Raw genomic sequence first — 15388 nt, 5'->3', positions numbered from 1 at the left:
AACTGGGGAGGGAGAAAAGGTCACTGTCAATCACAGCTTCTGAATCCCATTGAAACCAGGGTTTTTCCCACCCCACCCCACAATGAGATGGATACTTCTACTCAAACACCTGTTGTGCTTTGGCTCATTTTCTCCATTGTGGCTTTCAACTGCTTAATTTTGACCTGCTGTTGGTTAACTACCAACTTTGTAGTCTGGTCTCTGCCATTTGTTGGAAAAACGCACGCATGCAACTATGCATGAGCATCAGTCTCCTTCAAACAGGACTTGCCCATTTCACTGAAAATGTATTTTTTTTGTTTGTTTTACCCATCCGTGTTTTACAGCATGTACTCAACGCACCACCCTCTGCTTCAGTGCGTATAAAAGGTGCTAACAAAGTGGGTTGGTTGGGTACCAGTGGTAAAAATGTATATGTCCAACAGTGAAGGCAAGAGCCTGCACCAACATGATGCTGCCCATCCTGGAAGGGTACATCTCAGTGCCAGCATGAGAAAACCCAAGGGCTAACATCTCAGTTTTGATGCTTTACATGTACTCTACCAAAGCATCACGAACAGTTGTGTACGTAACTCTTATATGCAACAGTGGAATTGTTGTACAGAGAGAGCATACACTGGTGCCCAGTCTCTTGTGTTTCATTACGGGAGTTTAATAGAAGGCTGAAAAACAGATCACTACTCATTTCCCCTTGTCCTTTTGGTTGCTGCACTGAAGTTAACAATACCCCTCTTCCCCCGCCCCTCCCCCCCCCATAGCAAAAGTGCCTCCACGCCTTATGGAGTCTTGAGAGCATTTTCAGAATGTCGCTAGAGTTTTCAATCGAGTGTTTATTCCACAGTGAGGAGCACAAGAGATGAGACAGACTCCAGGAAGTGCTGCTCCAGGAATACAGCTGGAAGTGAAGCAGGCTCTGCAGCAGAAACTATACATTTAGGCCACGCTATGGCAATAGCCATTCTGTGGCCTTGATGGAATCAACATGTAAAACTAGGATTCCTCCAGAATAATAAATAAGGACATTCCCAGTAAATCCTCCTGAATGACTGCAGAGCAACCACACGTAGCTCCTCTGTGGAGCCAGATCCACAGAGATGGGGAAAAAGCGGCATGTTTTCAGTGTTGCATATGGAATTCAAGCTGCATCTCAGTAAGGGAACCTTTATCCTTAGAAGTGGTTATGAAATTACTTTACTTCATCCTACCTGTATGTGGCACCATTGAGCTCTGGATGAATTGCTTGCTGATCTATTACTGACCATGGAGCTGTTGTGACAAAGAATTCCTTGTTCACACAGTTTCTTAGGCTTTCGGGGATGCGACCTGGAGTAGAATTATTAAAGTAAGTGCTAGGCAAGTTATAGACTGATTGACAGACAATACGTTACTGTTTTCCCACGTCCATAGTGCCTGTTAGTGTGTGCAGATGCATGCATGCTTGTGAAAGCATGCCATAATTTTTGTGGAACTCTTTGGATAACATGAGCTCTGTTGCTGGAGCCAGAACAGCAGTCCCCTGTGCTAGGCCTTTGTGATTCTGGTGCACTAACATTTATCAGCTTGGTTTGTCTGCTGATTTTGTTAAAGCTGCAGTGAGACATCAGGCTTCGGCCCCAAGAGGAATAATATTTGGTGCAAGGTGATGGGTGGCAAAAGCAAAACTTTGCTGGGACATTAGTATAGAAAGAGATGGAGGAAGGGGGGTTGTAGCTACGTTTTGTAAACTTCCTGGTCGGGGCCAGCAGTTTGCCAACTTGGTCTCTACTGCAATCTCCTGGCTATTCTAGGTATGCTGCCTTACCCAGCACAGTCCTACAGCACAAGCTTATCCCCTCCTACCCCCCAAAACAGTGGGGCTGAGGCATGGAGGGGTTTAAGTAGGGCTGGCCTAGACTCGAGTCCTAATCTTAGCTGCATGCAAGTGGTACCTGCACCAAACCCAGGAGAGAAGCTGGGGACTGGCTTTTTGGTGTTCCCCTTTTGGCTCTGTGCTTTAGCGTGTTGTAGTTTACGGTTAGTACCCAGAGCCCTCTGGGTGCCAAGCTCCCTGATGCACATGTTGTACAGTTATTCTACAGCAGTCTTAGCAGTGGATTATTTTTTAACAGTCTTGGTTTAATTGTGAAAGAAATGGTGTGTTTGCAGGTGTGTGGGCGCAGCCCCGTATGCGCCTGTGCGTACGTACATGCACACGCTCACTAATGCACACTCGGCATCAGGCTATATGAACAGACATAACTTTTAATCACTTTAAAAAGGCTTAGACATGTTGACAGCATGTTATACTCTAATAGTCACATCTGCACGCTCCTGCAGGGATGCAAAGAACCTGCAACTTCAGTCCTATATGTTAAATATGCAACAGCTCTGTTGCACTTGTGTGGCTAGAGGACAAGTGTCACAGCTATACGATAGCAGCTGACACAAGGAGTATTTGACACAAATTCAATTAATTGTCTGTCTGCACCCTCAGCTCTGTCACCATTCATTACAACTAATAGAAACAAACTGTACCAACACTGGTACTCAGCGCTAAACGGTGGTCTCAGCTAGAATTCTCTGCACAGGTTTCCCTCGTTTCACGCGGGTTCTATATGTGTGAATTGTCTCTTAGGCAAGGACCCTTTTTTGGCAAAGTTGGTTATATGTGAGGTAAATTCACTCTTATGCGATCAGTGTGGTGCAAGCCCGTAGTCAGCTGCTTTGTGTGGTGCATTGTGGGAGCGATACGCACCAAAATATGCTCTCCTACGTGGATCTGTGCTCCTTGCTCATTCTCTGTGACACGTTTCTGCAGTTGCCATGCCCATGATGGTAACATTCAGCACCGCCCTGGGCTTATGTGTAAAATTTGTCTTGTAAGAGTGGTAGAAATGGGTCTGGGGGTCAGTAGTTGAGGTCTTGGAACACTATCCATATTTATTACATTATAAAGTGGGTTGCCTTTATGTAAATATAAGATGCACTGTTTTCCAGGAATGCATGTACAGCATAAAGCGAGGGAAACCTGAACCTTGTAAATCAGTGTTCCCCCCGCCCTCAGCCCCTCACCACATTTTCCACGTGGGTGCCTAGCACCTCCTGAAAACTAAGTCACTGAGCTTCTTCCTACCTCTCCCACTCAGAAGGGTAATAAGACTTAAGCACTCGCATCACATCTACCTCTATTCAACCCCTCTTTATACTGGGCCATAAATGGAGTCATTCAAAGTACAGCAGCTCAGTGGGAAGCTGTGCCACGTCCAGGGCTCCTTCCTCTGAGCCCAGCCCTGGGACACATGTTGCAGGCAAACACACACAATGTGCACAAGATAAACAGCTTCCCTGCAGTAGATACCTGTGATCGCGCGCCGGATTTCAGTAGCAGCAGCTTCTCGCATCTCTAGCGACGCCTGCTCGCTGTACCAAGCCGTGTGCGGAGTACAAATTAAATTAGGGGCATCTTTCAACGGACCTTGAGCAAAACTATATGAATGTGAAAAATCAGGGTAAATAAATTACTAAGGGTGAGAGCCCAAATGGCCAGCCCCCTTCACCTGTGAGCCGCTCCCCAGCTGGCGCAGTTCTGGCCGCCAGCACAGTATGGTTGAGGTGGCACATCACCGGCTTGTCTACCCCTAAGATGAATGGGTGGAGGGTCTCATGATGGGCTCAGCAGGAGAGGAAATGTGAACAGAGTGGAAATACTGGTGCAGCACAGGGCTTCCTAGGTCATTTGGGGTTGACGTTACTACATGAAAGTCAGCAGTTGCGTTAAAAAGAGCAGATGGGTTTGAGAGCTCAAACTGGAGGATGATTGTGCCTAATATGCCATCATTTGTATTAACAAGGAGAGAAATGACTGGGCACTTCAGCAGCAACCATCACTCATCTGTCAGCAGCAGACTTTGTTTCTCAACTATGGATGGCAGGGGCAATAAAGGTGGACAGTCACGAAAGCTGGGATTTAAAGGGACACAGCTGGGTGGCAGGTGTGTGTTTGTAAATTTGTGCTTAACCGTCCCGCCTCCTCCCCAAAGCTTTTGTAAATGCCGATCAAGAGAAATGGTAATGACGTGCGAGGAGGAGAACGTTCACGTGCAGGTTCTGAACTCACCAGCCGCAGGCTGGCGTCCAAGAGAAACGCACTGGACGCAAACTGAAACCTGTTGGGTTCATCTAGGGTTGGGTATTTGACCAGTCAAACAAACTTCAATCAACTGACCAGTCAAATATCAGTTAAAAATTGTAAAAATTTGCCAATACCGTCAAATAACATACAAAAAAGCATAGTTTTTTTCCACTAAAAAACGTCAAGAATATTAAAAAATCATACTTCTGTAAAGAAAACTAAGGAAAAAAAAATTCATTCCCCACAAAATTGCTTTAATCTTTGACTGGTCAAAAAATATGCAGTTAACTGACTGCCCAACTGACTGGCTTGCCACCCCTGGCCTTTTCACTGTCCAGTAGCAAATGTTTTGTAATGGCATGCAACTTGGACCCAACAGCGTCTCTTGAAGTAGCATCTACAGCTTACTAAGCAGGCCTTCCCCGGGGTGCGGGTCTAGAGCACTGACTACTGCACGTTCCCATTCGTGACTCCAGGAATTCTGGGCTTCCCGTTCGCAGGGCAGATCCTGGGAGCTGGGCCCTAGGACCCCTGTAGGGTGAAGAGTGGCCATGTATGTGCAGCTTTTAATAAGAGCAAAATGCAAGCCGTTATTTACCTAAACGGTTCCGATTCGTGCACGTCAAGTGCTGCCCCTCGTATCCTTCCTTCCTTCAGGGCTTGAGTTAAGGCTTTCTCATCCACAAGCCCACCGCGTGCTGTGTTTACTAGGAACGCTCCCTGCCTCATCTGACGGGCCAGGAGGAAATAAGAGAATGTTCAGTGATTATACTAAATCTCCTCATTTACTGCTACATGCTTTCCGGGGCTACAGTAGGGAATGTCATCTGCAGGCATCTTCCAAATCCTGGGTTGCACATGCAGAATCTCTGACTGCTATTATCTGGTATATACCGCTGGATTGTGCTCTCTGCAAACATCTCTGTCTTGTATATTATCTGTGCAGGTTTGGAGGTCACGACCAGAGAATTATTCCCAAAAGAAAGCCTTCAAAGCTAACAAAGAGGTTCTTATGTGGACTAACTACCAAGGGGTTTTATTTAAAAGGCCTGAACTCTAGTTTGAAATGTCAGAGAAAAAGTATTTTTGTTCCTGTCTCTGACTGCATTAATGGATTCTGTCTTAGCTGCCACAATGCTATCACCTGGTACATTATGTGCAAGAGACAGATGGGCCATTGGATGTAACTCTAACTATCTCAAGACAAACACACATATTATTACTATCTGCACCTGCTCACTGTCATTGCGATAGCAGCGGCTCCAGCATTCAACGAAAACATGCTTTGGGTCTGCAGCTGGAACCACAAACCGCTCTTCTTTGTTTTACAGATAAGGTAAATTACCTGCTTGATCGTAAAGTCATTGATAAGGTGGTGATTATGTTCATTAAGGTTACAGTGCAACGATACACAGTCACTCTGATACAGCAGGTCCTGGAGTGTGTAGACTCTCTGGACTCCCAGGGACCTTTCTATCCCATCCTGCAGGTACGGGTCATAAAATATCACATTGAATCCAAACGCCTTGGCTCGAACTGCCACCGCCTGCGCAGTGCGACCTAAGTGTAAATAGAAAAAGAGGGGGTTTTAACTTGCTGAGCGTCAGAGACCTCAAGCGGCTTGGCACTGTAACGGTACTGCATGTGTACAATGTGCGCTGGACAGCAGAGCTCCTATTAGTCAAAATTCCAGCTGCCAGCAATGAGAATGGGGCTCGGCCCCCCCCCCGTGGGGAATAAGCAAAGGGATTGAGATGGTGCGCTTGGAGTGTTTGTGACCGATTGTGGCAGAAACCCAGGACACTGACCTGCAGCATAAGAGAATAAGGTTGCAAGTCTTTGTTCCTACGACATTTTAATTACTTATACAATGTGGAAGAGCTTGAGAGAGCTCCCCTGCCATACTCAGTGCCCTCATGGTTAGGTTGCCTTCTGGGAGGTAGAAAACCTGTGTCAAGTCAGTGCTCTAAATTAATCAGAGTGGGGATTCAAACCTGGGTTTTTTGCCTTTTGGGAAATGTTTTAATGGAACATGTGCACCGGGGTTGGTGCCCACTCCAGTAGGCAGGTACTGGGAACACCTACAAGGCAGAGCCCTGCAGATGGGGGGGCCACAGGAGTATGTGGCTGGAAATCCTGCCATGCCAAGCAGCCCAAGTAGTGCGTACCTACTGGCAGAAGTAGGTGCTATGGGAACTTTACCAAGGGATATTTAGGCAGCTACTGGATTAAATGAGTGGAGGTTTCTGAGCATTTTGGTGGCACGGGAATGTTGGAGCTGGGTGCCTGAAGTGGCAGCCTGGTGCTTGGGTCCCCTCCTAGATCTAGCTAGCTGCACAGAAGCAGAGAGATTAGGTAACTCCCTTCAACTCTGACCTCAGTACAGTAGCCTTGGGACTCCTGCCTACAAATGTGCAGAGTGGAAAGTATCTATTATTGCACTGTAGGTGTGCAACCAGGGATAAGGTCCAGCAATTCCAGAAAAGATCCTGGCGTTTCTAAGATAAGGCAGGATGGGGCAGTTCAGCATTACTGAGGAATCGGTTTCTAAAACAAGGATGCTACTACTTGGGTCTCTCAAGAAGGCGCTACTACGATTCACTGACCTGTGTTTGTAAAGTGCTTTGAGCTGATCCACACTGACATGGGCTCAAATATAACCATGCCAAAGCGTGAACACGTGCCTCCATGTGCCACCTTGTGTCTCCCTAACCAGGTACTGATATGTTTATGCCGAACTCCAGCCCTGAGCCTGGTGATGTACCATTCCATTTAGTACTGGGTTTGGTTGGTGAAAGAACAAACACAAAGGACCCAAGTGAGTTGTATAATGCCCCCCGTATCTGCTTGTTATCACACTGACATCCCTTCCCTACCCACCCCCACCCAACTGCAGACATGACATCTGTGAGCCTCTAATTCTCAGCATAGACTGTCTAGCTGTTGGCTTAGTTGAAGGTCAAACATAACTGTGTAACAGCGTGGAGCAGGATAAGGTTGCATTCACCTTTACAATATTGGCAGCTAGAGTGTTAAAAGGTAAACCCCAAAGACATGCCTGTTAACTATTTCCCATCTTATTTAAAGGCCATCATTTGACAAAGCATTGCTCTCTGCACGTATATGGTGCTTGCCTGTTTGCAGCTTTCAGCTGAGTTGCTGATTATGCTGCAACTTGAGAAGCCGTAATAAGAAACAAAAATCCTTTACTGAGACATTTCTGTTCAGCAAAACAATGGTTTTTTTTTTTCAAAAAGTGCCTTAGTTATAAGAGCAACTTGTTTGCTGTAGTTGTTTTCTTTCCTACTCTTGCTGAATGACTATTTAATTGGGCATGACTAAGACAACTGTCATGGTTTGGAAGCAAAGGTTTAATAAGGCTATTCTGATAAAGAGGGACATCTGCAGTGCAATCAGCAGGTCATTATCCACAATGTCATTCCTATTCAATGTCATTGCCTGGACTCAGCTAACCAACTCCTGCCTCAGTACATACTCCTTTAGTCCTTGTTCTTCTGTTCAGAAATGCAGTTAAAGCCAAATAAGCAGGCACTGCACATTCATGCTGAAGTGCTCATTAGAATAAGGCTATGGTGCGTCCTGGGGTGTGACTGATTGACACGCTGCCCTTCCGTACAATGCAACCTCCTTGCCCAGACAAGGGACAGGCCCCTGCTCTGTCCCTTTACTGCCCCCGCCTGTCTGGTGTTGGGTTATGCTGAGGTGGGACTTCAGGGCTAGGATGCAACTGCACCCACAACGAGCAGTATGCTTGCAACACCGTTTCCTGCATCAGGCCCTAAAATGAAGTCTAATGCTAGGAACTCAGAGGAGTCCGTTCCCTCGAGGTTGGTGCTGTATCTTTGTTCTTAATAGTTTAGCTTTCTTACAGCCGGTTGGAAAGCACAAGGCTCAATCTACCCTTTGGTTTCCACCTCTGCAATTGCTGGAGTTACGGACGGGATGAAACTTGCTCACTGGAGTAACAGCAGTGTGGCAGCCTGCAGAAGCACAGAAACGAAGGGAAATCTCCAAGCTGCCACGCTGCTGCCACTGTCAGGTGGAACTGCCAGGAGGGGCGTGCGGGGCCAGATTGGGCAGGACTGTGACAGATGCAGGTGCTTTTGCCGCATGAGGTTTCACAGGTAACTGAAGTGGGCAGGATGCCTGCTCCTGCACCTGCTTCCCAGTAAGGCTCTGCACAAGAAACATGCAGCACTTTCACCTGGTTCAAAAGTAGTGTGGCTCTGTGTCCGGGGTAGTTTTGGGGCAGCACCTACTCTTTCTGTGCCTACTAGAGCAGCATGATCTGCTCCAGCTGCAGCCCCTCCACAAAGGCAGTGCCCAGGGTGGTTGCCCTGGTTCTCTCCCCCGCACACAGTGATGCTACGCACCGAGGTAAGCTGAGGCAGTGGTTCTTAACAAGGGGCCTGCTGAATTCAGAAAAGTTATGGAGGGTGCCTTGAGTCTAAAAAGGCTGAATGAGGGCCACTGATTTATATGATGTACCGGGTCAACCTCAGAGCTAGGATCCATGCCCTCCTGAACTTGGCTCTGCAGGGAACAGTCTTGTGACCCAGGGTAGTTAGTTCTCGTCTTGGCCTCAGCTTCCGTGTTTCTTACATGGAACACTAGGTTTTGGCCTGTTTCAGGGGTGCTGTAATTTGCAAAGGGCTTTGAAGGGGAACAGCGGAAAGTAAATGTGTAATAATGGCTGTGAAAACCACTGGACCACACTTCCTAGCTGCCATTCTGCATCGGGCCTCTGCCTAAGGTGCAGCATGACACTGGCAGGACTTTTAACCCAGGGCTCCCTAAACTTTGTTAGTCTGAGAAGTAGCTGCCTCTAGTCCCTGCAGCTTCATCCCACTGTTGAGGCATCTTTAATACCAATGACTTCCTCAGATCTGGTCAGCTCTGAACCCACTGGATGCATCTACACAAGACGCTTTACTGTACACTAAACCTCTCATGCACATGCTTACTGCATAATAAACCTCTCTAATCATGAGTAACTTTGCTACCTGCAAATTCTAGTAGCAAATTTACTTTTCATTAGTAATGGTGCATTAGTGCTTGTGTAGATGCCTGACCAGGACCAAATCTGCTCCAGTCAGCCAGCCACTGGAGGCGAGAGATGAGAGATTGCTTCCTGCCCCCCAGGAGCTGCCTTCTGCTGGGGTGGGCTCCGCTATGGAGCATGGCCAGGGACTATGTCCCCAGCCCCAGCAGCGGGGAGCTCCAAGCTCCCTGCTCCAAGATCGTGATTGGGGAGCAGGGGCTGAGAGAACCTTATGTCCCGGTGCCAGATCTGCAGACGCAGGGCCGGTGCTGGGAGAGCCCTTAACTCCCAGCCTGAGCCCCACTGTTCCCTGCCCAGCTCCACACTCGTGAACCTGAGTGGGGAACAGGCTCTGTAGCCTCCATCCTGCAATTGTGGAGTGGGGGATGGGATTGGGTGATTGGAAAGAGCTGTAGGGGTGTGGTATGTCCCATCTGCCCAGTGGTGATGCATAGGGGTGCATGTGCACCCCCTGTCAGGTTGTGCTCCCTGCTTAGGCAACAGGCGGGAGCACTGGTGCCTACCCTGCGAGCGCTGGTTGGGAAGCGTGGCCTCCGGCAAAAGTGGCCATGCTGAATTCAGAAGTGGCTGCGGGACTTCCGGAAGCGACACGCCTGCTTTTTGGTGAGTGAGATTGCCCCCCACGCCCCTGGTCAGCGTGACTGGCTGCTGGGGGACCCCCCCACTGCTGACTGGTGTCAGGGTGGGCACATGCCCCCCCTGACTTGAGGCACCAGTCGCCCATGGATCTGTCAGTGGGGCAGCTAGCAGTGAACTAGCTGCCCCACCAGTGGATCATGGTAGAGGGCTGAAACCTACCCTACCCCTGAAGCTCTTTCCATGTCCCCTGCCCCTGATCGGGGAGCCAGGGCCAGGAGCTCCCTGCTGCTGGGGCAGGGGGACATTGTCCCTGCTCTGGCAGCAGGCAGCACCCGGGGGCAGGGTGTAATGTTCCAGCTCAGGCCAGAAGTTTCCTACCCCATGCTTCCTGCCAGTCACTGAGCTAGCACCCCAGGGAAGTCTAGAGCTCCCTCTGGTGGTGGCAGGGGCCACTGCAGGGCCACAGGAAGTGGGCGAGGTTTGCTGCCATTAGCAGCAAATATGCTCCTGCTTCCCTGCATGTGTAGACGCCTGCCCGAGAGTGTTTACTTGCGAGTAAACTGATCCCGAATCAAATGCATGTATAGATGCACCCACTGCTAGGGTGTGGCTCATTTCTGCATAGCTATGGAAAGGGGAGTAAGACCCAGCACTTTGCAACTTGCCCAGGCATGAGTGGTTACTGCAGAAAAGTAAGGAACTACAACCTAAATTACTTAGATCTCCTAAAGCTGCCACTCTCCAGCTAATGTGCTGACTGGAGGGCTATCTAACTGATTTCTTAACTAGGCACATGTCACCAGTCTGAGCCAAACCCTGCAGCAGGATGAGAGTATGCCTAAGTCAGACAGCCCTCACAGAAGCTAGCCAAGGGACAGTCTCTGCGTATGCTTCCACTACCCCCCACACCTGGCAGAAGATTCTAGTGGTTAAGACAGTGGAGACCTGATATTAGACACCCGATACTGGAGACCTAGATACAGTGCACCCTGATTTGCAGCAAAGACCTGACCCAAAATCTCCACATCTGCAGCATGTACTAAAGACGCTTACCTGCAGAGGCAGTCATCCTCACCTGTGCTTGTGGGGAGGAAGGGGGTCAACGTGAGCAGGGGGAGGCAACTGCTTGGTCAGTGGCGGGTTACTTGTTGGCCAAGTCAGCCGCTTAGGTGCTGATGACTTGCCCCTCTAGTGCATTCTGCTCCTGAAGCTTAGGCAGCTCCCTGCTTAGCAGGCTTCTGAGGCTCCCCCTTTCCTTAGATGCTGCACAATCTCCTGGCACTGTGTGGACAGCATGGCTGCCTAACCAGGGCTGGAACAGTCTTCTAGGCAGGAGGGTGGTGAAGGGAGTAGCACTGTGAGGAACTACCTCCCCACACCTCCCTTCCCCCCCAGTGCATTGATCAGCAAGGCTTGGGATCTGCTCCTCAAATGGGACTGCTGGCTTATACAAGGCTTGAGTGCCTACTTGAAGAGCTAGTTCTATCACCCAAGGGAGGTGTAGACCTATTGAGCAAAGGTGTTTGTGGCCTAGTCACCAGGAGATGGGGCACCTTACAGCGGGTGTGGGTTCCTTTGTGGGGGTAGTTGTAATTTGGGCAGGGCCAGTAGTAAATAATTTCTGAGAAGAGAAAACCTGGAACACAGCAGAAGCTGGGTACAATTCCTTCCTTGGGATGCTTTTGTGACAACTATGTGGGGCAATATTCAGGAATGGCTGATTCAAGTGTTACGTTCTTTGGGTGGGTGTAAAACTTAAAGCAATGGCCTGGCCCTGTGTGTGGCCTGGCCGTGGTCTCCAAGGGAATCGCTACTGGTCAGATGCTAGAGAAACTGTAACAGTTTGATTATAACCTGCTGGCCTTATATTCTGGAGACCAGAGCATTGGAAGATGTCAGTGTCTTAAAGGCAAAGATCCTCATGGAAAAGCTGCAGGGAGAAAGACTAACGCCTGAGAGCTTCACTGGGCTACCAGTGAGAGGAGCGTCTCACCAATGTTCTTGCTGCCTTTGAAAGCTTGATAGAGGAGGCTGGGTTTGCTATTCATAAAGAAAGGAACTCATTGCCCCCAAAACCTTGGGACATAGTTTTTGCACAGCCTCAGTTTAAAAGCAGTTGAATCTATGGACCTCCCACTGTGGCTGCAGTTACTCCAAGAAAAGTGCTTCTTTCCAAAGAAATGGCAAGACAAATTATCCTGATACAAACAAAATAAAACCTCATGGCCATTTCTTCAAGATCACCTCTGCTAGAAATGAGAGGCTTGTGCGGGGCTTTGTCTGCCATTCTTGCCGACATACCAAATCCAATGAGGCCAAGAGTTTCTCCTCTGATCCGAGCTGCTCCTGAGGCCACCTCCCTTATCTGCTCCACGCTCTGCACACGGGTCCCTTCCCTCAACGCCTGGTAAAGCCACGTGTTTCGTCTGTAGAGGTTTAGGACGTGGCATATGGTGGAATCAGCAGTCTCTTCCACAGCTGCTGATGGGATATTGCAGACGGCAATCCCTAGAGGAAGAAGAAGAAGAAAAAACAAAGTTATGTCTCAGTGATGCACAGTGCCAGCAGTATCCCCAGGCTCTCCCTAATGAAACTATGCTTGTTTTATAATGCTCCTGGAAATGGCTTGGAACAACTCCTAGTGTAAAGACTTTTTTTCCTGCTGCTGTCGGTAGCCCATTTCCCACCCTGCCGCTGAAAGGGACCTGCTCAGAAATACCATGATTGTGAAGGGAACATTATGGCAAATGCTGCTTTATAATTAAACTGCCTGCATCATATGTACAGCTACTCCCTGCAAGCCAGGTTAAGAAAAAGCACACGTAAGAAAACACCATTTATATATTGGACTTGTCTACACTTTAAAGCTAGCTTGGATTAAGATTGAGTGTGAATTTATAAGTGCGGTAGCTATTCTTGATTATCTCCATGTGTGGATACAATTTGGAACTGGATTAAATTACAGTCTTTTTCTGGCATAAGTGTGTCCACCCACGGTCACTCAGGAGCAGCTAGTCTAAAATAACTATGCCTAGCGAAGGTCCATCTGTAGAAAAGCTTACAAAAATGGAACAAACTGAAGTCACTTACACTCTTTTGACAAATTTCTTCCTTCTCATAAATACCTTCCTTTCACTTGTTTGTTCTGAAAGAAGAGTTACCATCTTGGGAGCCCCATTTTGATGCAAAGGGCCTGATGTTGCTGTTCTTACTGAGCAACACTTGCGTGAAGAATCACCTGCCGCTAATTATAAAGAAAGGACCCATGCACCTACTCCCAAGTAAAAGGATCAGTCCTAAGAACTGGCATTGCACTCAGTTGTCTTCATTTGCATCTTATCCATCTCCCAAGAAACCCTTAACTGAAGGCAGCTGTCCTGTCAGGGGCCACCAGCAATGCTTCACATTAGCAAAGCAACTCAGGCAGTAACTAAGTCCCTCAGTGCTGCTAATATACATCGTTCTGTGATAATTCCCTCTGTAGCTTAGTAGTTATTTCATTTTTACTTTAACACCCTTAGTTTGACAGGGGCTATCTACAGTTAAGACATTGCCTCGGTGGATCAATCCCAGTATCTGAAAAGAAATTGGGAAGGTGGAAGGGATGGAGGGGGAAGACACAGAGTTGCCATGGAATGACCTACAGGGTTCAAGAAGCACGGTAACAAGTAGGGAAGAGCAGCAAGAAGGAGCTGGGCAGGCTGATGAATACATCAGCTCAACAAGCCCCCATCATTAGGCGTAATCTTGAGGCCATATGAAAACTGTTAAAAACCACTAGACTTACAGTTGCAAAACACTGGAAAACAAAGTCACAAAAACCGTGTGTTTAATTCAATATGTAAATGAATAATGTAACTGCTAAAATGCCCTCTCAAGTGGTGTTTCCATTCAGTCTCTGTGCTTGCAACAAGCTACGTGTGTTTATGTTGAGCATGCATAACCATCCTGGTTTTGGCAGCTGGGTAAGGACCACCAGTGCTGTTGGCACCTAGGAAGAGGTGGGGTGCAAAGCACATCTTTAAATCACTTCCACATTTCAGTGCAAATGCCTCGTTGAGAAGATGATGACAGCAGTTCATACCTCCTCTTGGACCGGCTATTCCAAACTGTTTGCAAACAGGGAAACTGTTGTTTTTTCCCCCCCCCTTCTTTAAACGTAAAACTACAGACTGGATAAGCATGCGAATGAGGTACAGAAACACTTGTTTTCTTTTTTTTAGCAAAAGTTTTGGATGCTGAAGCGTAGTTCAATGTCAGACTGTAAACTCTTCAGCAAATGATGCCTAGTGTACATGACCTGGGCTACAGAAGTATTGCTATATGGCCTGAAGACATCTGCTCTAACTTATTGCTACACAAGATATGTAAACGGGTTTGATAAGAGATGAAACAAAGCCAGCTCCAGGACTGAATCATGTACTATCAGGATCCTAGCGATCAGTTCAGCACATTTCAGCCTTTTGAAAGCCCCTGAAAATCTGTCCTGATTGCTCTGGTACAGTTCAGTTAACCAGATGGCTGGGAGGGCTCTGGGCTTTAAAGACATACTCTTCATTAATGTGCTTTCCAAACTCCTCAGGTCCAATGTGATGCATCATGCTGTGCCTAGCTTCAGAGTACTGGATTCAACTTTTAAAACACAGAACGGACTGAAATAGCTTCCCAAAACTACCAGAAATATTAAGCACCAACGCGCATTGCAGAGGCCTGGAGTTTGTCTAATCAGAACATTTTGCACTTGCACAATATAATATGCAGTGCTACAGCATGGAGACCCGCATGCAAAGATCACTGAGGCATCAACTTCAGTGTCTGTACTACAGTCTAAGTCTCCAAACCTCACTGAAGTCAGCAGAGCCTTTCTGCTGACTTCAGTGAGTTGTAGATTGATCCAGGAGGTATTTATGGGTCTATCAGCGCCCAGCACATGTGTGTAACTGCAATTAATATAAAAGCTGTTACACCCACTGTATACCCAGTGGTGGCAGCGGTCCCTCACTACAAGGATGAGAGTGTTCCAGTAAATAGGGAAGTCATTGGCGAGTCTGCAATTGAGGAGGCCAACCCAAGATCTGCATGTTCAACTGAAGATACAGCAAACAGCTCCAGAAGGATGGAGCAGATCTTAGTGATGTTGGGTCACAGCTCTTTCCATCTCTCTTGTCTATCTGTCTCCATAGCGAAATGAATTTGCTCAAAATTACTGGTGCCTTGTTGTTGACATCAAGATGCCCTTGGAGCATGAGTCCGTGCTTAACTCTTCCAGGTGATTGCTATTAATATCACATTTCTTCAGACTGGTCTTTCAAGATATCCTTGAAACTTTTCTTTTGCTCCTCTCCGGAGTGGTGACCATTGGTGAGTTGGGATGATAAAGACCCGTTTTAGGAGCTGGTTGTCAGTCATCCTTATGACATGGGTTGTCCAATGGTGCAGGTGCTGTATAAATATAGTTTCAATGCTCGTGGGGTTTGACCAGAACACTAGTGTTCATTCTTCAGTCCTTCTGATTGATATGGAGGACTTTCTGGAGACATTACTAATGGTAACGTTCCAAAGCGTTCAGGTGTTTCTGATATGTCATCCAAATTTCACATCCATGCAACAGGGAC

General features: G+C 47.6%; 1 protein-coding gene across 6 annotated transcripts in view; it reads right to left on the bottom strand.

Moving 5' to 3' along the window:
* CTBP2 (C-terminal binding protein 2) overlaps positions 1–15388 on the bottom strand; it is a 260667-nt gene that overhangs the window by 6999 nt on the left and 238280 nt on the right. For all 6 annotated transcript variants that reach the window (XM_090057531.1, XM_090057530.1, XM_090057532.1 and 3 more), the window contains 5 exons: positions 12075–12281; positions 5457–5671; positions 4710–4840; positions 3338–3465; positions 1206–1323 (listed from right to left, as the gene is read on the bottom strand). In XM_090057531.1, the coding sequence (XP_089913657.1) occupies positions 1206–1323; positions 3338–3465; positions 4710–4840; positions 5457–5671; positions 12075–12281 (799 nt within the window). The remainder of the gene's footprint in view (positions 1–1205; positions 1324–3337; positions 3466–4709; positions 4841–5456; positions 5672–12074; positions 12282–15388) is intronic.

Source organism: Crocodylus siamensis, chromosome 7 (assembly GCF_052110815.1).
Source record: "Crocodylus siamensis isolate JL-2025a chromosome 7, ASM5211081v1, whole genome shotgun sequence".
NCBI classification, from domain to species: domain Eukaryota; kingdom Metazoa; phylum Chordata; order Crocodylia; family Crocodylidae; genus Crocodylus; species Crocodylus siamensis.
The sequence above is the reverse complement of the archived record's forward strand: the minus strand, read 5'-3'. Positions and strand labels throughout refer to the sequence as shown.